Source organism: Lacerta agilis, chromosome 6 (genome assembly GCF_009819535.1).
Source record: "Lacerta agilis isolate rLacAgi1 chromosome 6, rLacAgi1.pri, whole genome shotgun sequence".
Taxonomy (NCBI): Eukaryota; Metazoa; Chordata; class Lepidosauria; order Squamata; family Lacertidae; genus Lacerta; species Lacerta agilis.
The window spans coordinates 57,150,956-57,176,561 of record NC_046317.1 but is presented as its reverse complement, the minus strand read 5'-3'; the positions used below and the strand labels follow the sequence as shown (position 1 = coordinate 57,176,561).

Here is a 25,606-nt window from a genome sequence, read left to right as displayed (position 1 = left end):
AGATGGGAAGAGGGAAGATGGTGAGGAGGGGGCGGGGTATAAATAAAATTATTATTATTATTATTATTATTATTATTATTATTATTATTATTATTATTAAAAGAATTTATGAGATGTATTAGGAAGGCTAACCATGGTACTCCGACGTCAGAGGGAAATAAGCGATTTGGAGAAGGGAAGAAATTCTTAGGTTTTTTATGATAAGGTTTTGATTATAATATTTTTTAAGGTAGGAATTAGAAGTAATAAGAGCAATAGTTTTACTGAGTTAAGAGAAAAAAGGATATAAGAAGTTAAGATCTGGAATATGGTGTTTTATTTGATATTAATAAGTTGAATGATATAAGATGTTTACTTGAAGATTAAGAATAATGGTGAATGATTTGTTAAACTAGTTATAAAGTCACTAAAGTAAATTAGAACTGAACGCAGAAAGAGAGAACGGGGGAAGTCCCCCCAAATAAGATTCGAAATAAGATCACAATTAATAGATTGGTGTGTTTCTGTGTGTGAGGTATGTATCAGTTTTTATTTGATTGCTATTTGTATTGTTTGTTGTGTTTGTTTTTATATGTAGATTGATTGTTATTATTTGTTGTTTTTTCTTTTTATATGGAAATACCAATAAATTCTTATATAAAAAAAGGATTGACATTCCGCTATGATGGGGAGTAGTGTGTCACCTCAAAAACAAAGGGGAGCAGTAAAGGCAGGAATTCATTATCTTCCCAACAGACCTTATTTCATTAAAAATGTCATCCCACCCCACTGGAGTTTATCACCATTAAGAAAATTGCTTTGCCAAAGCGATTGTAGATAAAATCCACCATTATTACACTGTATTGCAGGGTGTCTGGCTGAGAAAATGGGTTACACAAAATATTTTTGTGTCTATTTTGCAAGAGAGATGGAATTGTAGGACGCAATTGTAGATAAAATCCATGATTATCACACCATAACATAGGGGGCAGAGCTGTGGTTGATAAAGTGTGGATCACATGAATTATGCAAAATGCCTATTTTGCTGGAGAGAATGGCAAGTTGGAGGGGTATATGAAAACCCTCTAATATAGTTATTATAGCATATTAAATTTATATTAAATTTATTTTATTTTTAGAGAAATGCACAGAGAACTGTGAACTGTGAACTTGCTTGAAGCAGCAGTGCACTTAATTAAGGGTTGCAAGGAGTAAAAGGAGCCAGGGAAAGAACTAGGGATTTCATCAGTGAGTGGAAACACATCCAGATGCCAGCATAGAAAGACAGTTTTACACACTGAGAAATAACCAAATGAAAGACACTCATGATTATAATAACAACACAAACTGGATAAGAATTAATGTCAAAAATCTAGCCAAATATTTAAACAATTAATTTATGTCTATCACAAGCCCCTCCCAGTTCTAAACAAAGCAAAGTAGGTACAACTCACCCCTCATTACAGCCTAGAGTTATTTCATCACCTAGCCGCAAGTCATTTGATTTTACTATTCTGCCATTCTCTAAATTTATTGCAGGACATCGCTTTCCTAACAGGAAAATCAAAACAAGCATTAGCACATGCAGCCTTGATTTCTTTAAAAAGAAACAGGTACACTAGACACCAAAGCCACTTCCAGATGATCTGTTTAAGCAGTCATCCTGATTGTTATATGACATTGTGTCAAAAAAATTTGTATCATTATCTCCAGTGCAATTCCCTGTCACATTCTTTACTGCAAAATGTCCAATTTTTTTTAAAAAATCAGATTTGGTGCACAAGAGAACCAAATACACTTCAACTTGTCTATCTGAATTTGTTGGTATTTAATTGAATCCCTCCTGTAATATAGAGACAGTCTGAAAGTGTCCTTGGAAATACTATATTCACTAAAGGATAATTCAATATCCAGTTTTACTGGTGGTTCACAATAATGTCATCCTTAGGGATGGATGCAGACATTAGGGTTCTTTTTTTTCTCCTTCATGAGTTGAAAGCAGTTGAATGACCATTTCTATCTTTATGTACACTTATCTCTTTATTGCCTCTGGCATATAGATGTTCAAAGTTTTTGGACTGTTGCTGCTGACACTATCCAGTATCAAAAAGATGACAGCTGAGATCATTAAAAACTCTTATTTGTTTACTATAAAGTTGTAATAGTACTCCCACACCCCTGTATTTATGACAATAGGTAAAACAAAGGTATATTTGTTCAAATAATTTTAAGACAGTTATACTTTTAAGTACAGTAGTTTTGTGAGCATACTATTCATCAGCCATGGTGAAGAAAAATCAGGCCGGGGCAGCTTCTAATCATTATTTAAGGTGAGAACCTCCAATACATCCTCCTCATCTACTTTTGGAGAAGAGGTGACAGTGTTGGTACCTCTCACCTTCACAATATTATATTGTAGTCCAACACCCTAAAATGCAGGAATCTCAACTAGGTCATACATGACAGATGGTCATCCAACCTCTGCTTAAAAACCTCCCAGGAAGGAAGTCCATCACCTATGTTCCACTGTCAAACAGCTCTTACTGGCAGAAAATGCTTGATGTTTAGTCAGAATCTCCTTTCTTGTAACTTGAATCCATTGGTTCAGGTCTTAGCCTTCGAACAGGAGAAAAAAAAAAACTAGTACAGTCTTCAGGTCCAGTTTACATGTAGAGTGTCATAGGGAAATGGTTGCTGTAGCAGCTGCTTAATACAATTTCCAGCCACTATTAGTTCACATCATATATATTTGGCCTACGATATATTTAAGATAAAAATACAGAAAAACAGAGAACACACACTAGGGCAGAGCAAGATGTATAGAGGTTTAACTCTCATTCTCAGATGTTCTAACTGCCACTCTGCAGTTGAATCTCCTGGCTTGGAAATGGCTGCTAGAGCTGTTTTAAGAGTTTGGTGAATATATGCATTGTTTTAAACAGAACTGATACAAAGGACACTAATGCATTCTAATGATGACTGCAGTACTTGGGCTAACAGTTATTTTCAACACCATACTGGTACTGTGGAAGCATTTCTTCACAGTAATATTTACATACATATATAAAAAGATTTAGGTTGGAGATATTTAGTCAAGACAGTACAAAACATAAGGGGGGGAAACTGTAAGACAAAAGGAAACAGCTGCCTACCATTACATGTAATTCTAGAACTAGGAAGTACCCAGCATGCTTAACATACCACATGTTCAGTTTAATCACAAGAAACTGAGCTGAAGTATGGAACTCTGGAATCAGAATAAATGCAGTTGTGTCCATAATTTATGCTTACAAATAATAATTTGTTGGAGGTCCCGAGCCACAAGGACACTAGGTTGGCTTCAACTAGGGCCAGGGCCTTCTCAGTACTGGCCCCGACTTGGTGGAACAGTCTGGCACAAGAGACCAGGGCCCTGCGGGATTTGGCATCTTTCTGCAGGGCCTGCAAGACGGAGCTGTTCCACCTAGCCTTTGGGTTGGTTTCAGTTTAACCCTGATGTTTCGTTCTTTTGGGGTGATTGATGGGCTACTTAAAAATGAGGCTGAAGTTTAGATTTAGTTTTAAATTGAATTTTAATCTGTATTTTAATGAACTGTTTTATGTTTTTGTTGTGATTTTATTGGCGTTAGCCGCCCTGAGCCCGGTTTGGCGGGGAAGGGCGGGGTATAAATAAATTTTTGTTATTATTATTATTATTATTACTACTTTACTTACGCAATTGCAGGTCTTTGTGGGCAGGGGTAAACAAACAAACAAACAAACAAACAAACAAACAAACAGGGAGCAGGGGAAACCTGCCACAGAAAGAACTGTTTAAGTCATCCAGCTTGCTTACCAGGCTCTTGAACAGTCATACAACCCCTCATTCCTCCTTTCTAGAGCACAATAAGGAAGGTACTGCCTTGCTTAGTGGGCTTGCTTAGTGGGCTTTGGAAAGCTTGTCTGATGGCCCTGGTTCTCTCACAGAACCCTTATGTGACCTTTCCAGAGCCCAGTGAGGCAGAGGGCAAAGCAGCAGCTGGCCTCTGTGATTGAGGGGGCCGGGGCTGTACGATCTCTAGAACTGAACTTTTGGGTAAGTAGTCTGCAACTGCAATGGCCAACAGAGATACTAGAAAAACATAGCAGTATACAAGAAAAATTGAACCTACTGCAACAAAATACTGTATTTTGTTACCTAAACATGGAGAATTTATAAGATAGCCAGTCATGCCCTTCTTCACCGGACCAATCAATCCTCTCCAAAAAAAATTTAGATACCCAATAATCTGTGATTGATCATTTTGAGTCTTCATTGGGCTGTTTTTGCCCCCTTAGTTCCATTTTAAATATCTGGTACCTCTGCAAACTCTGGGGTTCGTTCAAACATGCTATTGCTCTCTTCTTGTTTCTTAGAAGTGCCTTGTATCTACAGACCCAAGAGCATTCATCACTTGAGTTCATCATTAGGAGTGATACTTAGAATATTCCATCTCCCTGATTTAAGGCTCCAATGTTTTACAAAAGAAAAGCCTCCTTTGGTACAGTATTTACTAACTTTCTGCAATGTTTGGACCTCCTCCTTCTTAGGCAAGTTACTGACATAAGTGGTCTGTTTTAAGATGGCTGTTCAACAGTTTTAGATATTCAGAAAATTAAGTCAAACTTACCTTGACAAAACCTAGGATTTTCTACTGACCATTTTGAATTGGCAAGACATGTAAGAGAAAGAGTTTTTCCAGGAATAGGCTCATAACCTCGGATACAACGGTATTGTAAAACAGTCCCAGTAGGATAGCTGTCTTTTGGATCCCCGCTTCTTAGGCTAGCATTGGTTACATGTAGATAGGAGCAATCACCTGGAAATAAAAATTCAGAGGAAGTTCTGAAGCTAAGACTAATAGAGTAATCATAACTATGTCTTTTCAGATGTAAGCTCTCTTGAATTTTAAGGGGCTTGCTTGTAGGTGAGGTTCAAATGGAAGCCTTATTTACCATCTGCTACTCACATGGAAAATAAGTGGTTGCCTTTTCATCTAAACAAACTTGTGAGATACACATGGGTGGCACACCTGCTACCACCATCTAATGACTAACAGGAGACAGAGGGAGCTCTGTGGGCTCTGTGCAAAGGATGCAAAGAGGGAACAGGTCCAATTAATGGTGGCTATTTTAAATAAAGAGTACTTAAAATAGCAGATTAAGTAAGGAGCATTCCCAGAAAGATGACACTGCAGAATGTTCCTTGGAAGAATACCATATTTTAGGACAGTTGTGCCCATTTACTTAAAGTAAGGCTGGAATGTTACCAAGAGGCCATATTCTTAAAGTATAAAAATCGTAGGAACAGGGCCATTTGGGGGCAAAAAGCTCAGAAGGCCAAGGAGCAATGTGAATCTTCCATCATCTGCATCAATTCCTCTGCGTGAGCATCTAGTTAGAGCAACTACCTTTTATAACTATGTCCCCTCAGAGCCTGTGTGAATGTGTTGTATTCTTGAGGGATCTTGAGTAGACGAAACTAATAAATAATTTTGCAGATTCGTACGAAGTCCATGTTTTCTTCCTCCAATCCTGGATTGCATTCATGACAAATCCCCAACAAATATAGCTCATTTTGAAACCTTGCTGGTGACCTTTTGGTTGGTCCCAACAACTATTTATTGTTGCCATACAATGGCCTTCAGCTTTTCAAGATTTAAAGTATAATCCTCATATCTGAAGATAGGTTATATGCAACCATCACATTTACCCTCAGCGTTTGACAGTTTGCTGTTTTATGACGTTTTGAAGGCAACAAGAAAAGAACACCCTTAACTTTTAGTGAAATTTGATGCCCTAAATTTACACTTATTGAAAGTAACTGGCCTCTCAGTCCATACACAGAAAGTGGCCTTCTTGCGCTTAGCTCTCCAAACACAAGAGGCCGGCAGCTCATCTGACAGATATGCTAACAGTCTGAGCAAGGCGCGGTACGACCGAAATGCATTGAACCCCCTCACCCTACCTCACACCCAACCCCACCTCGAACTCTGGGAAATGAGAGAAACAGCAGCAGGAGCAGCAGCGGCGACGCCAACAACAAATGCCCGCTGGAGTAACTTGTAAGAGGCGCCATCGCAGCAGCACAAAAAGAACCCAGAGTCAGAAAAACAGAAAGCACCACAACGGAAAAGCAAGGCGACGGGAAACAACTCGAGGGGAAGGGAGCGGCGGCGGCTTTTTCGGCCAAGGGGCGTGAGCACTAGCGTGGTTTCAGTTTAGGTACTCCAGGAGGAGGGCGAAGAGAGGGAGCTGTCTCCGTCGCTATCAGTTCCCGGCCTTACGGGCCCAGAGCCACGCGCGTGCCAGTTGGAGGCGGCGGCAAGGGCGCGCGCTCGGGATTGGCGGGTGGGAAACGTGGTGAGAAGAGTCGCGCGGGGGAAGAAATCGCGAGATCTGCGCGTGGCGTGGGAGCCCCAGCTGGGACTCGTTCACCTGCGGGTGGTGTGGGGAAGAGCCACGAGGAGCAGCGCTGACCGACGGTTCTCCATTTAATCTTTTAGCCCTCATCAGAGCAAGTGGCTCACAGGAGCTCTCCTAGGAGTTGTAACAGCCAACTTGCCTTGCGCTTTGACGTCCTGGATGTGCTCAGGGAATGCGTATGTATCTGCTCAGCGAGAAGCCCCGCTGAATTCGCTCCACAGGGGGCGATCATGGAATGGCATCCTTAGTTGCAGGAGTGCCAGCTTGGCCCGGCAACAGTGCGTGCCATGCAGCGTGCATGGCCCTGGCGCCAAAATTTGTGGGGAATTTTGTGGGTGCTCAGGCATCCAGGACCTATGCTTAGTTCCATACACAATACCAGGGCTTGGCAGTGCTGGATTTAGCCTACGGATAAGCTAAGTAAGCTATAGCTTACCGGTAGGGCCCCCCCCACTCTCTTGGTCCCCCCCCCCAAAAGTTAAAGGGGAAAAAACCTGGATGTACATTTCCAAAATATGAGATAAAAAACAATAAATTAAAACATACATACAGCAACAGTGTTTTGTGTTGTGTAGGCTCCTATTTGTTATGTGCAAATGGCTTTAGATACCTATTAGGTCCATAAATCACCATATACATATATTCAACACAAAAAGGGCCCCATTACCTTCAGTAGCTTAGGGCCTCATCAAACCTAAATCTGACCCTGGGGCTTGGACATCTTTTTTTTCAGCACAGGACCGCTTTTCTGTCTTCTATTCTGCAGTGTAGTTACGTACTACTTAGACCCGTCATATTGCCTTTCCGGTAGCGTAGTTCCTTTCACCCACCTACGCTATCCTATAATGCCTCTTTCTGGCTCAACCACAGGGTTTAACAATCCAGAATTGCTCTTCCCTGTTCCCTCTAATTCTACTTGCAGCCAATCCGGTTTTTCTCCTACCTTCACTTTCATTTTTCCTCCTTCTGTTAAATTTTTCTTTTGATTCCTTCATCCTCTGTTCCCTTTCACTTATTACGGTAGTTCCCTGGTATTTTCCCTTCAGCATCCTGCTTTTCATGGAGCTGCTGTCAGCATTTAAGCAGTGCTTCACCTGTGTTTCCATTTGAGCAAGTTTGGAGAGGAGTGGCATGGAAGGCAAACAAAGCAGCAGCTCTTGAATCCTTCTAACATCAGTTTGATAAACAATTGCAGGAAAGTAACAGGGAGGAACAAGTTTACATTAGTGGAATGCTTTTATTATATTTCACAAATCAGAAAACATTGTGCAAATACCTTGGAACATGAGATTCCAGCATTGTACTATTTAGGTACTAGATAGGCGGGGTATAAATAATAAATTTATTATTATTATTAGTAGTAGTAGTAGTAGCAGTAGTAATAGTAATAGTAGGCCCACTTTAAAGCTGGCCGGAGGGACTAGATAACCAGAGACCCTACAAGATGATAACTGGGCTCCTCCCTGAAAGGAAGGATCTATTTCTACACTGGAAGAGTTAAGCTTTCCATGTGCTCAATCAACTGGTCTGTTCTGACAGAAAATAACCTTCTCTATCTGGAAAAGTGAATCAATCAAGAAGCCTGGGGTGGTGCCAAGTTCTCTGATTGAGCCATGCTCATGATCCAACCTATCTTAGAAGCTAAGACAAAATGGGATGTTTTTCTGAGTACGTGTACTAGACTAGAGCCTAGTTGTACAGTTAAGGGCACAAAGACTACAACAGCTTTGGTAAGTCATGCAACAGGGACACTCTATGATAATTATAATTTTATAGTTTGTACCCCGCTCATCTGACAAGGTTCCCCCAGCCATGCGGGGTAGCTCCCAACATATATAAAAACATAATAAAACATTAACAAATCTCCTTCAGATGTCTTCTAAAGCTTGTATACAGTGGTACCTCAGGTTATGTACGCTTCAGGTTACATACTCCGCTAACCCAGAAATAACACTTCAGGTTAAGAACTTTGCTTCAGGATAAGAACAGAAATTGTGCTCTGGCAGTGCAGAGGGAGGTCCCATTAGCTAAAGTGGTGCTTCAGGTTAAGAACAGTTTCAGGTTAAGCACAGACCCCAGAACGAATTAAGTACTTAACCTGAGGTACCACTGTAGTTACTTATCTGCTTGGCTTGGGTAGTCACCTAACTTCATACCCTCCAACATTTCTCCGATGAAAATAGGGACGTCCTAAGGAAAAGCCGGACATTCCAGGATCATATCAAACCGGGACGACCTCTGTAAATCTGGAACTGTCCCTGGAAAATGGGGACACTTGGAGAGTCTGCAGTATGTATCTACTGAATGATTATCAGATGTCATAATTATTTGTTTTATTTTTCAGGCACTAAGCATGGGTACCATTGTAATGAACCACAATCAGCATAGGATTGCAATTGATTGATTACCTACAAATGGCTGTGCTTTTAAAACACCTATTTTGCATTCTGAATCTAAGGCAACAACACATTACTCACAACACTAGTTTTAGATAATAAAAAAAGGAAACCTCAGACACCCCTGACCAGAAAGCATCTTGGTCAGCACAGGCTGTGGCAGAAACAACCCCCAGCATTGAGAAGTTTATTATATTACAGCAGTGATTTTAGTCAATGAACATCAAACTGCTCATTAATAAGCAGTCACATTCATATGTCCCGGCATTTAAAATATATTTATTATTTACCTCTTGATGTAAGCAGGGAGTCATTATTAAAAACATTCCCTCATAAAACTGTGCAAAAGATACAGCAGTATATTGTGCGTAGAGGCAGTAGGTACTGTAGGTACTGTACTATTTTAATTCTATGGCAACATATTTATCCTAATTGTAAGCAGGATTGTGTACTTTGGTAGCATCACATTGGAATGTGGTTATGGTATGCTTAAATATATTCTATGGAAATTGCTTAATTTTGTGGGATTGTCCCCTAAATATTTTCTTTATAAACACCAAGAGTAACAGTAAGTCTGCAATCCTATGCATACCTACCTGGGAATAACTCCTATTGAATAGGGTACTTCTGAGTAAACAAGGATAAGAATAGGAAAGCAATTCTTATTTTTATCTGTAAGCCACTTTGAGACCCGTCAGGAAAAAGGCAGAGCATAAATAAATTATTATTATTATTATTATTATTATTATTATTATTATTATTATTATTAGGAATGATTACACTAAACCCTTTTTAGTGGGCTCAATCAGCAGAAATAAAAAAGATGATATTAATCCATTATGTAACACAGCTTTCCAAACTTTTCATGTTGGTGACACACTTTTTAGACATGCATCATTTTGTGACACAGTAATTTACTGGCAAACCGGAGGTTAAACTAACCCCTTTCCAGCCCCAAGAGAAGCGCAACATGCTGTCACACTAATGTGTCGGTCGTGACACACAGTTTGGAAAGCTCAGACTCACTGCATATAGATTTATCTCCATTCTGTTCAGGATTCAGAAAAAAAGACATGCAATAATGCCTGAATGAACTTCTTCTGAACCTACAATGCCCTGCCCTGCAAATTATGCTATGCCTGGGTGGGCTCTGAGAGAGATGGTGGCCACTGACTTTGCTCCTCCCTGGCCATTCTGTAGCTATGGCTTGTCTTGTCTTAAATATACATGATTTCTAGAGGATCTAAAAGTGCATCACCAGAGCTTGAGAGGTTCAAAATGAGTTTGCTCTAGTGCAGGTATGGTGAATATCTGGCTCTCCAGACATTCCTGAACTACAACTCCCCTTAGCCCCTGGTAAGCATGGCCAATGATCAGGGATGATGGGAGTTCAGCAACATCTGGAGAGCCAAAGGTTCCCCCCACCTGCTCTAATATTTAGATCAGGCATAGGCAAACTCGGCCCTCCAGATGTTTTGGGACTACAGTTCCCATCACCCCTGATCACTGGTCCTGTTAGCTAGGTGATGGGAGTTTTAGTCCCAAAACATCTGGAGGGCCAAGTTTGCCTATGCCTCATTTAGATGTTGAGTATTTTTCATAAAGCAGATTTCATAAAGCACTACCATTTTTAGAGATATTAAGAGAACTTGTCATTGTTCCAGAAAACTAGCTAGTCCACCATGCTTTAGTCTCCTAAGACAACAGCTACATTTAACACTCAGGATGTTGATCAAGTGCAAGGGGTTGCAGTCCCAGGTGGCTTATTTTCTGAGGCCTCCGTGACGATTTCCCATCACACAAGTGGAATGCTTCTACAGTGCTATGCCAGCTGTTCTCTGGAAAGGAGAAACCAAATGCAAAAGTCAAAAATATGAACATTTAGATCCTAAAGGAATTCCACATTGCCATTCTTGATATTGTGGTTCACTTTTTAATTAACTGTAAGATCATTCAGTTAAATGCATGATGTTAGATCACATAAGATCACTGGAATTAAAGTAACGTTTCACAAACTGTACAAAATTGCGCCCCACTTCTAGAATGATTAAGTCTTCATGGCATCTCCACCTTCAAAACCTCATTCAATATACTCATCTAGCTGCCAAGTTCATAGCACCACCCCTTCTCTCAGCATCTGTAGGCATGTTTGGTATGCTACTCTAGCCTAACTCAGCCTGTGACTATCTTTAACTTGTAACACATGCTTTTATTTCCTCCCCCAAATGGCTAATTGGTATTGTACGTTAAAAAAACTTTAACTTGTGGTTTTCCAAACTATGATTGTTTTTTAAAAAACAACAACATATCTATTATTTTAAAAAGGCACACAAACCCATTTGCAATCCTCAATCTGGCTTAAAACACTGATCTGCAGAAATACTGCAAACGAATTCTACAGAGTTTTCTTCTCTTTGACTATTACATAATCAGGGAAGTCCACTGTCTGTGCTTGTCACACCTATATCCTGTGTTATTATCTTTCCATATAATAATTTTAATCAGGGTTCATATGGAATTCAAATGAGTATAACAAGTCTGACTGCAATGAATTCCACACATGATCAAAAAATAATTTTGCATCGCTCATTGCATTTGTTAATTTTGCATTTTGAAGTGCATTCAAACCAATTAAAGCCGCAGTCCATAGCACATTTCTGAGAGATCCCCACTCAACTCAGATGGATTTACTTTTGAGTAAAACTTGCTCAAAGACAACTTTTGTGGAGATGTCCAATACTCACAAAGTGGAGCTTAAGCGACCTGTCACTGGCACATTTTTTTAAAATGGACATTGATGAAATGAACACAGGAATAAAAATAAATAATGTTTGATTCAAGAGTTCCGTAAACTTTTATTTTGTATTTCAGGCCTTGACATCCAACCATGAGCTGGGACTAGTGGGAATTGTGGTGCAGAACACCTGGAAGACACTAAGCTAGGGAAAGGCTGCTTTAGGGTATGGTTCACATCAGAATTTCTTTCTTTCTTTTCCTTTTCTTTTTTTGGACAAACTATCTTTTGACTGAATTGCCTTTCATACACCTCTTTTAGATGATCAAAGACCTGTCCAGGGATAGGAGATGCTACGTTTCAATCTGAAAACTGAAAGTGGCTGAGACCAATCATAGCTCCCTGATGACTGTGCAGCATCTGCAAACATATTTGTCACATTTATACAGGCATGTATAAGATGTAGAGTAGGACCCAAAGTTCAGAGGTCAACTTTCCAAAAAAGCATGGTATTTCAAGTTCTCCCTTACAATGCTCTCCAAGGAACTCTTCTAAAGTCTGGAGCCCCACCACTATCACCAAGGGGCACAAATGGCTGGTCCTTCCCCATACAAGTGCTTTCCACCTGCACATGGATGTGAGTGATTAGATTCCAGCCATGATGTGCAAAGCAGCTACTTACCCTTTACATCTGCCTGAGCTCCTCACAATTGAGAAAGTGCATTTTTGCCTCCAGCTTTACAAATTGTTACTGATTTTGAAAAGAGTGCCAGCACAAAGTAATGAGAAAGAAAAGCATTGCAGCATGGTGGTTTGCAGAGGGTGAAATTTTATTTACCTGGTCCACAAGAATGTTCACAGCGCTAATACAATTATTTAAGATGTCTCATTACAATACTGATATTCAGGCTCCCAGTCTAAAACTGCCAACATTTATGGGGGGGGAAGCCCTGCTGGTTTTATGACTTCTACTTATTTCTGCACAGGAAGTTAACAACTGGCAGTTTGATGCTTTTTAGAAGTAAACATTCACACAGCATAATTGCACATATACTCACCCGCAAATCAAATGAAATAAACCAAGAAGATATGCATATAGAGCAGACATGATTGAGATGTAAGATCTAATAAATCTCTCATAGGTAATTGGGCAGTAAATTTTTGCTTAAATGAAACTATTATGCAGAGATATGAAACACTGTGCAGTATTTTAACTTACAATTATATAGGATGAAAAGTATAATTATCTACCTGAGTGCTTTCATTCACACGACAGCAACATGAACATAAATATGGCTATAGTTACAAATGCACCACCACATAATGCCATGGTGCATCTCTAAATTTGAATTGTTTCCTGGGCAATGCAACTTAATAATGGTTCTAGGCCTTGGTCTTAATTTAAGCCACAATTAACAGCATTAGTATTTGGATTCCCATGGAGTGTAATAATGGTCTCATCTGTATGTCCCCACCTAGTGAATAATAGTCTGGAATGATGAGGCAAAACAGTAATAATGGAGCCTTCCTGCATTTGAGCTAGCATAGGCAATGCATCCCTGGTTATCCAGTTGCTCCTGCCTATGAAAGGCAGCATACATGTGTCAAAACAATAAATTGCACAGCAAAACAGTTCTATATGCATTAGCCTTCAATTATACAATTAAAAAAAACTTCCACTGAATGTATAACAAAGTTGTTGCAGCAAAAAGTAATATTGTATATGATAACATCCTTGTTCTGGCACTTGGAAAATTTTGAGGTTTATAAAAGAAACAGATGGGCAAAATGAATTACGTGTGTGTGTGTGTGTGTGTGTGTGTGTGTGTGTGTGCTGAGAGAGACCTCCACAGTGCTCTGATGCCATCTTTATAAAGTTACTTTTGACCATATGCAAAACATTCATATTTACACATACAGGAGATCATTATTTAAGCTTGTGCATTATTGCAGCTTTGGTAAAAGTCAAAATTGCTTACAGTGTACATATAAATAAACACATAATATTTATTAAGATTTCACTATTATTTCAAGTTCACCATTAGAGAGCCAAGGAAAACAAGGCACATTGCCCTCTAACTTGAAACACATTCATTTGTCCTAAGAAACACAGGGCGGCGATTCATCTCTGAAAATGCTGACCACAAATTATCAAATGAAGAATAAATCAAACATAAAAAGAAATCAAACTTACTCCTAAATCCATACTTCCAATAAATGTTTAAAGAACCACCAGATATCTCTGAGAAAGAGACTACAGGGGAAAAAAAGAGATGTCCAAATATGCTAGGAAATGAATTTGCTGAAATGAACTAATTGAAGTCTAATGTGTTTTGGCTTGGGTGTGCAGACTGATGGAGAACCCAACTTAACCAGCCTAGTCATAAAATTGTCTCTACTGTCTTCTAGAGCCCTGATTTTCAAGTGGTTAAGCTCTCACCCCACTAACCATGTGCTTTAGCCATGAGCTGTATTCAAAAGACTGGGGAAGCAAAGTGGCTGTGAGTGTCTCTCCGGGTGTCTGTACATTTATGCGGTCTTACTACAATAAAGTTCAAGTTACCATGTTGTGTGAACCATGTCACTATCACAGAGGATTTTTAAAAGAATTAATCTTGGGTCCTATGTTGCAGACTAAAACTGCTGAAGTCTAGCATATGAACTTCTAGATCAGGGGTCGCCAAACTTACCCGGCCTTGGGCCAGTTCCTCCAGCGCCAATTGCATGGTGGGCCGGAGGGCGGGGGAGCACGAGCGCTATTTCCGGCGCACTTTTGGGTCATGGAGCGCCGGAAATAGCTTGTGTGCACGCGCATAAGCATCATTTCCGCCGCACTTTCGGGTCTGCAGAGGCCGTGCGCACGCACACAAGCTCTTTCCGGAGCTCCGCGGACCTGGAAGTGCGCCAGAAATGACGCTTCCGCGTGTGCACACAAGCTATTTCTGGTGCTTCGCTGCCCTGAAAGTGGGCAGCTGCGCCACGCCGCACTGGTAAGAGCGGGCGGCAGCAGCAGTCGCCGGGGGCCGGAAAACTGAGTCCCTTGGGTCGTATCCGGCCCGCGGGCCTTATTTTGGGGAAGCCTGTTCTAGATTAAGGGAGCAATTCTAACCCCTATTCCATAGAACTAGAGGCGATTAGGATTGCAGAGGTGTCCCTCCATCAGGCTCTGGTGATGGCGGGGAGGCTCTGCCACCACATAAGACCTCACTATGCCCACCAAAGGTGCAGGCTTGTGTTGGTGGTGCTCCTTTTTTAAAAAAGTTGATCTCTCCCCTGTCCTGACTGGTAGGAACTGATGTGGCTCTGAATGCAGTAGTGGCTCTGACACTCTGAATGCCCCCAGGCCTGGATGACCCAGGGTTGGGGTTGCTCTGTAAGGGTAATACAGAATAAAGTCCTAGATAAGATGCTAAACTACATTACTGTATCACTTTTTGAGGTCATCTCTCAAAGTTGGGAGTTAGTCGAAACCGTAGTCTGAGTATCTTTTGTGTGTCTGTGCACAAACTGCTTCTATGTCTGGTCAGCTTGCATTAGTGTTGAGATAACTGCTCAGGAAAAACCAGAAAAGTCACAATGCATGCTGATATTGGTTTTGCTACAGCTTTGTCTTAAATGACGATAGAATGCCATTCACAAACCCCCTACCAGTCCATTCGGAACATGGTGTTTCAGTACAGTACTAGCAACTAGTTACCTTTCCATTTGTAACTTCTACATAAAACTGGCTTTGTATGATGAGCTACCAGTAAAAAGAATAATTTAAGGCCACTCAGCTACAGACAACAGCAATTGAATGTATAGCACTAGGGGCAAAAAATTGTGCAAGTGTGGGTGTCTTGGCTCAGATCCCCAAAGAGTATGCTCCCCACACTCTTTTACTTCCTTTATGTGTTCATTAGCCTAAGATGAGCAGGCAATGCATTTTTGCCTCTGAAAGCAAAACCTAGATTAAGTTATACAGGGTTTAATTAATCTGGAATTAAGCATGCAAAACTGTGATGACAGCATTACATCCAGCTACCCAATTCAAAGCGCTGGTTTGGACCTATAAAGCCTTAAATGACTCAGGACAGCAATACCTCAAGGACCGCCTTTCCCCATATGAACTGACCTGAACCCTGCACTCATCATCTGGGGTCTTTCTTCATGCACCCCCTCCACAAGTGGCCCAGAGGGTGGCAACATGAGAACGAGCCTTTTCTGCAGTGGCTCCCCATTTGTGGAATGCTCTCCCCAGGGAGGCTTGCCTGGTGCCATCATTATTCATCTTTTGGCGAGAAGCAAAAACGTTTCTCTATAATTAGGCTATTGGCCTTTTAGAAATGTTTTTAATGTATTTCCATCACTCTTTGTAATAAGGTATCTATGTGGAGTTTATTGTCTGTTTGTTTATAAGTTGCTTTGGGTTGCCCTGGGCAAGATAAAGCGACTAACAAATTTAATAAATACAACTAATAATAAGTATGGTAATGGGTTCCATACTAAGCATGTACATATCCGTGACAATTCCTGGAGGTGGCAATTCGTTGAGATCTCCCTGCAAAAGCCATCAAGATACAGTCTAGTACCTTTACTGGGGAATTCATTAAAGGGTAGTGGTTTAAAAGTTAACAGTATACATCAAAATGTAAGATATCAAACTCCTCACCTATGCCTACGGTTGCCATGTCCGGAATTTCCCTGACATAGCCGTGATTCGGCTGTTTGAAACTGTGCTTGGACAGAAAATGCAGAAATGTCTTGGAAAATCTGTGTGCATATTGGAAGTTTAGGTTTTGTTTTTTTAAAAAAAGTTTTAACTTTTTTTTTGTTATGAGATTTCAACAATTTTGTGTCGCTTTTTGAAATATGGCAATCCTACCTTTGCCTCTTAGGCTAAGATTAGTGTGGGCTGTCCCAAGGCTCTAAAGGGCTTTGTGTAGATCTACCATAACAGGAATTGTATGTTTTAGATGTCTACTATGTAATTATAGGCTTGTGTATTTGGAGAATATAATTTATTCTGAGGGTTTACTCTGAAAGTGACCATCATTCAAGTATGCAGTCCACTAATTCTTTCTTTCTAGGAGAGTTTCATCACTCTCTTAGTGGTTCTGTCTTTTTCAAAGTGCTTAAAAGTGTAAAAAGCAGGTACAGTGGATGAAAACACGTCTACACATCTTGGATGTGTATCAGGAAGCAGAAACCAATACATCCACTGTCATTATTCTAACCACAGAAAGTCTGTGGGGTTGTTTTTTTTTAAAAAAATGGATTTGTTGCACCAGGGCAACTTTAATCCACTTTAATTGTGCAAACCTAACTTTAGTATGAGATTGAAGCTCTCCTGCAAAATACTGATAGTCTGGAGGGGGAAAAAAACCTGTGTTGTTGTTTTTTTACTTCAACTCCCATCAGTCTCAGAGCCAGGAGGACCAGGGGTTATAGGAGGAGGAGGAGGAGGAGAAGAGTTTGGATTTGATATCCCACTTTATCACTACCTGAGGGAGCTGAAATCCAGTAACATCTGACGGACTACAGCTTGCCCATCCTTACTTTATGTGGCTGGTCTTGGCAGAAGTCTCATGCTCTCATTTTTCCTCATCACTGCCCCACCCTCTTATTCCTTTACTAATCAAGCCTTTTAACAATAATGGAACAAATTTCCAATTTAAAATATTCAGTCATTCATCAAAACCTGGCTGCATTTCACAATCCTTGAACCGAGGAGACCCACCCTGTTGCCTTCCAGTGTGGTGTAGTGGTTAAGAGTGGTAGACTCGTAATCTGGGGAACCGGGTTCGTGACTACGCTCCTCCACATGCAGCTGCTGGGTGACCTTGGGCTAGTCATACTTCTCTGAAGTCTCTCAGCCCCACTCACCTCACAGAGTGTTTGTTGTGGGGGAGGAAGGGAAAGGAGAATGTTAGCCGCTTTGAGACTCCTTCGGGTAGTGAAAAGCGGGATATCAAATCCAAACTCTTCTTCTTCTTCTTCTTCTTCTTCTTCTTCTTCCCTTTCCCCACAGCAAAGTGAATCAAGTTTATCAGGGGGTGGATTATTGAAAGTTTACAAATGTAGCATTTATCAAGATTATTATTACTATTATTATTTTACAAAACATACACCAACAAGATTGCAATTATGGGAAAATGCAAGCACTAGGGTATGGGAACCCTATGAAAAGATTCCCAGGACAGCCAGGGACAAAATTGAAACATTTTCAGCAATCTATAAAGCACATTGTGCAGGCAAATAATCTTCAGATTTCTTTGGGAGTGTTCCCATTAAGGCAAAGTACGGGAACAGTGCCAAGTATTGAAAGTGCATTCCAGACCCTGAATCACATATCCCTGCATCTATTTCCTAATATGCAGCAAGTATTTAACAAAAAAATTATCTCTATTATTAAATCACTCCCATAAAGCAGCTACAAATGGATTGTGGTTTCTAGGAAAAAATGCATTCCATAAATGGCAAGGAAAAGTGACTCCCACATGTGTTGCAAGGCAGCTGTCACAATCACCATTACATGCAGGGCAGAAATCTAACTCCACACAGCAAAAATACCACACACAGAAATACACAACCTCTCTCTCTCTCTCTCTCTCTTCCACACACACAATTGTACAGGACAATCACAGCTATTGGGGAATGTTACAAAAATAACCACAGATTTACAAATATTAACACAGGTAAGGTCAACACACAAAATGGAAAAAGCTAAGATATCAAAGAGAGACTTGCCACAGTTACATTTAGTAATGCTGCAAAGGGGAATGCAGACCAGGATAGGGGAAGGAATGAAAGGGGAAGGAAATTTAAGAAACTGGCCATTCTGTGCAGGTTTGCAGCAAATGCTTCCTTCACGGGACAATATCACTTGGTGGTAGCGAGACCAGGGGCTCAAAGATGATTGCGTCTGATTTCTCCCTGTAGAGAGGGAAATAACATGCCATTGACATATCCTCTCACATTATAATGTGAGAAAGAGACAGCACAGTATTTTCCAACTCTTTGTATTCTGCTTCTCAGGGACAACTGACAATGTCTAGGTGTGCTAGACACATATAGCTGGCACTGTTAAGGCATGACATTTCAGGAGGACTGCAGCACACAAGGACTGCAAGAGAAGAATCAGGTCCGATCTGATCACATTCCTTACCAAGAAGAGAGAGGATTCTTTTACAAAGTGGTATAGGTACATTACACCTCTAAGTGTGTGTGAGCAAATACGCAATAACCAATTCACAATTGCTAGATGATTTGTTAAGCATGTCCAACAGCAATTGGCTGCAGCAATGTGATATCACAGAATGTTCATCATCATCATCATAGTATTAAAAATAATTTATTATTTGTACCCCGCCCATCTGGCTGGGTCTCCCCAGCCACTCTGGGCGGCTTCCAACGAATATTAAAATACATTAAAATATCACAGATTAAAAACTTCCCTAAACAGGGCTACCTTCAGGTATTTTCTAAATGTCAGGTAGTTGTTTATCTCTTTGACCTCTGATGGGAGGGCGTTCCACAGGGCGGGCGCCACTACTGAGAAGGCCCTCTGCCTGGTTCCCTGTAGCTTTGCTTCTTGCAGTGAGGGAACTGCCAGGAGGCCCTTGGTGCTGGATCTCAGTGTCCAGGCTGAACAATGGGGGTGGAGATGCTCCTTCAGGTATACAGGACCAAGGCCATTTAGGGCTTTAAAGGCCAGCACCAACACTTTGAATTGTGTTCGGAAAGTACTGTTAACAGATGAATTCTTCCATGCAACATTCTATGACAGAAAGTCTGTCTCCTCATATGGCTTATGACTCACATTTACAACACAGTCCTATGCATGTCTGCTCACAAATAAATCTCATTGAGTTTGACAGAGCTTATACGTGGGTATAAGTCAGATACAGGGGTATAGGAGCCTATCTTTCAACTTCTCCTGTGTTCTTAATGTCCTTTCTTATTTCTTCCACTTATATTTATTCACTCTTCTGTTATCTCTCATTCTCTCATTAATTCATGGTCATAACCTACACCTCCTCATTATGTTTACTCCTGCATGAAGGGCTGTAACTCGGTGGTGGAGCAGCTGGATGAAGGTCCCTGGTCCAATCCCTTGCATCCTCAGGTAGGGCTGGGAGACAGCTGCTGCCAGTCAGTGTGGACAACTGGTCCATCAGCTTGATGGACCAATGGTCTGATGTTCTTGTATTCACTCCTGTACTCACTCCTGGTAGGATTATATTAGTTCATATGGCCAGAGAGAGTGTGTGTCATATTACTTAACAGATACTCTCTCTTCAAAATAGTGCACAGGTTCTAAGAATCTACAGGTACCAAGTCACACTTGGTAATTTCTGCAACGTGGTAGCTTGCTTCCACTATTCTGAACTTCTTCCCACTATTCCTGTTACTGGAATGTGACCAGCAGCTCTCAGCTTTACCCTATCAACAGTAATCTCTGATTTTTTTGTGAGATGCAGAAGTGTCATTTTACAGGGCCACCGGGAAACAAATATATGATTTACTAAATTCCTGTAAACTGAGCCTCGAGAGGAGATTGTGTATCAAGGGATTAGAAGATGCCTTTGTCAAAATGCTTTGTCATTAATTTGCTTTTATCCTGTCTCCGGGGCAATGCAAGGCATGCCTAGAATACACTGCTGTGAATTTAGCCCAGAATTCATCCCATTAGAGAAATTTACAAATAACTGTAGACTCAATAGGTGGCTTCCCCATGAGTGCAATGGCATGGAGTCTGTTGGGACCATAGTTCAATGGCGGAGCTTTGTATTCATATTATTTTATTCTGTGTTATGTGTCTGGCATCTATGGTTGAAACAGGATAATAAGTAGCAGGACTTGGATGGATCACAGCCTGAGATCAGTGCACACCATAGCAGACAATACTAAACTAGCTAAACCTGTGGTCTGACTCAGTACATTGCAAATGAGTTTCAAATATGAATATAAAAGTTTGCCAACACCTGCAGTCATGCTTTTCATTTTTGGCTTAAAACTTAGCACATCTGAAAAAGATAAACTGTAGTGGTCCTAATAAGATAAGGCTTGTACAGCTTCAGCAAGCTTGCTTAAAGATAGGTTTTAAACTTGATTTTTTGTTGTGCTTTATCCATCTTGCTCATTTTGAAAGAAAAATCACTTTTCTATAGATGGATAGATGGATCTATGAGCTGTAAAATATTCCACCCAACTTAAAGGGGCTCTAATTTGTAGGAGAATTATTTGGTACTTTCTCTCCATGTACATTCCTTTGAAACAGACTTCTAATCATTTCTTGGTAAATGTTTATTTATCAAAAACATACAATTACACATACAAGCTGTTCACAATGATACTCACAGGCAAGCACTTCCCACTTGAAGCTGCAAAGAAAAAAAAACAGTATAGGAAAGCTCAAGCTGCAGTTCAATGAAGATATAAAAAGCAAGAAAGCAGAACAGCACATAGAAAGCAGTCTTCACGAACGAGAAGACCAATGTAGCCTTGCATCCAAAATTAATGCAAAATGCAAGCCAGTGGCTCTTAAATGGCTACCGGCCTAGCATAATTACGTATAGTTCTCCCCCCCAAGCCAAAGCAAGTGAGCAGAAGCTACAAAACAAATTTGCTACAAAAACAAATTGTCATCTGCATTTTTTTATCACCATGCCCAAGAAACACATTTCAGTTTTAGCACGAACTACTTATTAGTTGGAGGTGAGGCCTACTATCAATTACTGTTTTTTATACTGAAGCCATTGCCGAAAGGCTCTGCAAAGAACAAGATTTCAGCACCAGTTTTTCCTGTTCTTCCATCAATCTGCTTCTCAATCTGGGTGATTTTTTTTTTAAAGATCCTGGACTACCATATCAAATAAACAGACTGCAAATAGTCTTAAATCCTGTTTCATCTACAGCCTCACTCCAGGAACTTGCTCTGGCAGAGACTACTGTCTGACAAACACCCTGGAAACTGGGTCTTTGTTTTATTAAGCAGCGGAGCACTATGTTGTAGCCTGAGAAATAAGCAGCTGATGAAAAAGCAAAATGCAAATCAGCAAGCAAAATTGCAGTGATATTGGAAATGCTGCTGAAAACTCTATTTATCCAATTAAGGGAAAAACACGGCAGCCTGGGTCACAGAAAACTGCAGCAAATTACTGCATATATAGTACAGTAGTACCTTGGTTGTCGAACTTAAATCTGTTCTGGGAGTCCGTTCGACTCCTGGAACCGTTTGAAAACCAAGACGTGGCTTCCAATTGGCTGCAGGAGCTTCCTGCACTCAATCGGAAGCTGTGTCAGACGTTTGGCTTCCAAAAAACGTTCGCAAACTGGAACACTTACTTCCAGGTTTACGGTGTTTGGGAGCCGATTTGTTCAGGAGCCAAGCCTTTTGACAACCAAGGTACCACTGTATAGCAAATATGACTGTCCACTGTAAGAAATTATGTATATGTTGGGTATATTGTATAGAGCCCATGCACTCAGCTACAAACTACTACGGATCTGACAAATCTGTCTTAAAATGCTCACTTAAAATAACAGCCTTATTCAAGGGGCTTTTGCTTAGCACTAGAAACATACTTTCCTCATAAAAAGGAAAGTTTTGCAGCAACGGAAATCATTATTACTTTCAAGTGTCCACCTATAATTTTCAAACCAGAATACTTCAAAGTACATAGCCATTTGGAGTGGCCTGACATGAACCCTTTGGCCAAAATCTAAAAGGCCACACAGAGTTCTTTGCATCAAGGCCTCCTGAGCCGCTCCACTTTTGTGAAAGTCACACCCTAAAGGTAGGCAAATGTGGTGCAAAAGGCTGCAGCTGGAAGGGAAATTATTTACCGCCCCCCCCCGGGCAACGCACGCACAGAAGCATCTTAATCATGCACAGTAGGTTCTTTGAATCCTGACTTTTGATGGTAGGACCTAACGGTCAGGGGTCCCTTTACCTTTACCTGTCCAATAATCTCACGTAAAGCGTCACCAGCTTTCAATTGGCTTGAAAAGGTCAATTTCTGAAGTAAGGAGTGACAGGTGACACAATATTGCACAATTCTGGCCGTGCTTGAAATTGGAATAGAAGATTAGGATAGAGGTATTACCACCTGAACGCTGTCTTGCAGCTTTTGTTGATCAGCCCCGTCTTGAGCCTCCCGGAACAGAAGAGACCCTGCCGGATTGAGAGGCTGGCTCCCAACACTGTAATTGCGAGGACGTTTTAATGTGTCCGGACTGGCTAGTGGTGTAAAGCTGTTCCTTCTCATCCTTACAGGGGTTTGGCTCTTGGGAAGGTTGTTCTGATTGAAAATGGAGGATATTATAAGGGGTGAGAAATCGAATCACAAAATTTTAAACCACAGTTAAAACACCACTGAATATTGTTGTTGCCAGGCATATATATATATATATATATATATATATATGCGCGCAACTGATATTCATAACTCTGCTTCATATGGTGTGCTCTCCTGTAGTGAAGGAGTAAGGGCACATTTCTCTCTTCCTCCAAGTGCTTCTCATAAGTGCAGGGAGGAGGCTGCCGTGTTAATGTGAACTGTCGTTTTATTTTATATACATCTAGTTTTTTGTACCCTGCCTTGTTATAGCCTATGAAAACAGTATAAATATTGTAACTAAAACATTAGCAAAATAAACCTAAATAAGGTTCATTTCTACCCAGCTGTATATTATTAAAGAAAAGGGAAATACAAATGAATGAGCAGAGTATTACCAGCTAGGGAATCCTTCAGTACCACTCAGGCAGGTTAAATATTAAATGCCGCGTGCTCAAGGTCTCTGCATGCAGGATATAATTATTGCTCACAGATCAGATGACTTCAGCTATTTTTCTTACATAAGCTGTTCGGAAGTGTGACACTAGGGCAACCTGATTCTCAGGGTCTACTTTTGGCTACAGAATTTCAAGTGAATATTTTGTTGCTGCAGCTAAAGCAGCACTCTGTGGTGTTCAATTGAAACAGAGCTGCTTCAGAGCTCCTTAGCATACAAATTCCTGGTTGCAGGGCTGGGCCAACACAAGCCTTCTTGGGCTAGTCTAAGAGCTCTCAGGAACTCACAGAAGTAAGTCTTCATGAACCCTTCCTCTGCTTTAAGCCCATGGTCTCTTTTATAGCACAGCAATGTCACGGAAGAATTGGCAGGAAGCAAACGTTCAGCACTGTCCCTTGCACTTGAATTATAACACCTGTTCCCTTTGGGTGAATCTGTCAACATAGTGACAATGCCAGGCAGTTCAGTTTCATTCATTTATTTTCTATTTTTCATGAAGTTTCCTTGCTTAGTCCTGAAATCAAGGGAGAACTCATGTGAATACAGTTATACTTGTTCCGAATGTTCATATTGAACATACTGGCCAGGGAATTGCCTGAAGGTCCATGAAGCCACCAAAGGAAGTCTGGGTCTGGTCAGTGCTTGGATGGGTAACCATCCAGGAACCACATAAATACTGCATTTGGTTCCATGGATTTACTGCGTACTAGCGACATAGTATTGCACACTACTTTCCTGGCTTTTGACTCTGGCTTAGAATGGGACAAAAAAAAAGAAGCACAAAAACAAAACAAAGATGATTTGAACAAAGTCCTAAAAAATCTTGGTTGAGTCCTTACTTTCACCCTACTGTAGCTACACAATGAAATGTATTTTTCTGCCCTTCAGCCTTTTCATCATTGTTTTGCTTTCTGTGAGTCCCAGAAAAACAGCAAATCTAATCATTTGAAATCTAGATGGGGTAAGAGAGGCGAGGATGGGGGCGGGGGCGGGTAGAAGGCCTTCCTGCAGAGCAGAGGGCATCTTGTTTCAGAGAAACAGAAGAAGAAAATATACCTTTGTAATTCAAATAAACATTCTGGTCAGTTATTCTATTCATAGTATAAACTGAGGAAAGCTAGGTTAAAAGATCCCAAAAGTGGAGTGGTTCACAGTTTATTGAAACCACCTAGTATTTCTTGATCTTAATGATGCCCTGGAACTTATTTTCCTTGTAAAATAAAAACTTCAAACCAGCAAATTCATAGGATATATAAGCCATGCTGTATTGTAGTACCAGTTGCATGCAGATTTTGCATATTCAAAGCACTTAGTGCTTTTGAACTGAATGAACCATTGCTATAGGATTGCTAAGCAATATCTATTGCATACTAGCTATTACGTAGCTGAAGGCAAAAGGCCTAACTGCATGCTTTTTAAAAAATGATATTGAATTGTGAGTAAAACATTTTTAGCAACCTGTATTAGATCTGTTGGTACAACGGCACTAAGCTCATGGCAATCTCATTCTTACAGTAAATTAAGCAACCAAAAAAAAGGCAAGGTTGGGTTTCGAGCTGTAATAATGTAAACTTATTTCCCCAAATAACTATATCAAATATACTGGCTGCTATTTTGGCACTTCAGTGAAATAATGTGTACAAGATTTCCCTCCACTTATGACAAACTGATATGCAAAGGTCACATTTCAGCCTTTTAATATAGTACAAGAACATACAATGTGTGTACGAGAATTTGGACTCATCCTGTACTTTCGCAACCTCTTAAAGAGGCAATAGATCACCTGTTACATGATGACTGGTGCTTGGGTGAGATGAGATTTTACTTCTTTTTCTGCTTCCTCAGATTTCCAATCAGGTTAGGCAGACAGGGGAGGTAAAGGTTTTCAAGTGATTATGTCCACAGGGAAGTACATTGTGACCTGGTAAATACTTGCCTAGATTCATCTTACAGTTCACATATCTAGATATGCTCTTGCATGCCAAGAGCAACAATACAAAGCCTAGATGTGCCTACTCAGAAGGAAACACCAGCGAGTTCAGTGGAACTTACTCCCAGGTAAGTGAGTACAGGGTTGCAGCCTGAGCTACTAAGTCTAAGGACACATCTTTATATTTTACAACCCAACAAAATGGACCATATCTGGAATGCAGCAGTGCTTTTCTTTGCCCCCAAAACCATTAACGGTATACTTTAAAGCTCTAAAACATTCAAACTGAAGATCAGACATTTATCTCTGAGGTTTTTTAAGAAATACTATCGTGATAGCCCTTTA

At 40.5% G+C, this 25,606-nt stretch overlaps 2 protein-coding genes across 7 annotated transcripts in view; both read right to left on the bottom strand.

The window, feature by feature from the left end:
* The window catches only part of LOC117049229, a 60,942-nt gene extending 53,413 nt beyond the window's left edge, over positions 1–7,529 (bottom strand). Inside the window, exons 1-3 of the mRNA XM_033153969.1 lie at positions 7,367–7,529; positions 4,612–4,817; positions 1,434–1,597 (exon numbers count right to left, since the gene is read on the bottom strand). Coding sequence (XP_033009860.1) covers positions 1,434–1,597; positions 4,612–4,817; positions 7,367–7,529 — 533 coding nt within the window. The remainder of the gene's footprint in view (positions 1–1,433; positions 1,598–4,611; positions 4,818–7,366) is intronic.
* Positions 7,530–10,461: 2,932 nt separating this feature from the next.
* PFKFB2 (6-phosphofructo-2-kinase/fructose-2,6-biphosphatase 2) overlaps positions 10,462–25,606 on the bottom strand; it is a 34,649-nt gene continuing 19,504 nt past the window's right edge. For 3 of the 6 annotated variants that reach the window (XM_033152899.1, XM_033152900.1, XM_033152901.1), the window contains exons 15-17: positions 22,647–22,838; positions 20,896–20,918; positions 17,970–18,468 (exon numbers count right to left, since the gene is read on the bottom strand). In XM_033152899.1, coding sequence (XP_033008790.1) covers positions 18,402–18,468; positions 20,896–20,918; positions 22,647–22,838 — 282 coding nt within the window. In that variant the 3' untranslated portion in view covers positions 17,970–18,401. Of the gene's footprint in view, positions 10,658–17,969; positions 18,469–20,895; positions 20,919–22,646; positions 22,839–25,606 lie in introns of those variants that run through there. The other 3 variants (XM_033152903.1, XM_033152902.1, XM_033152904.1) reach the window with 3 other exon arrangements.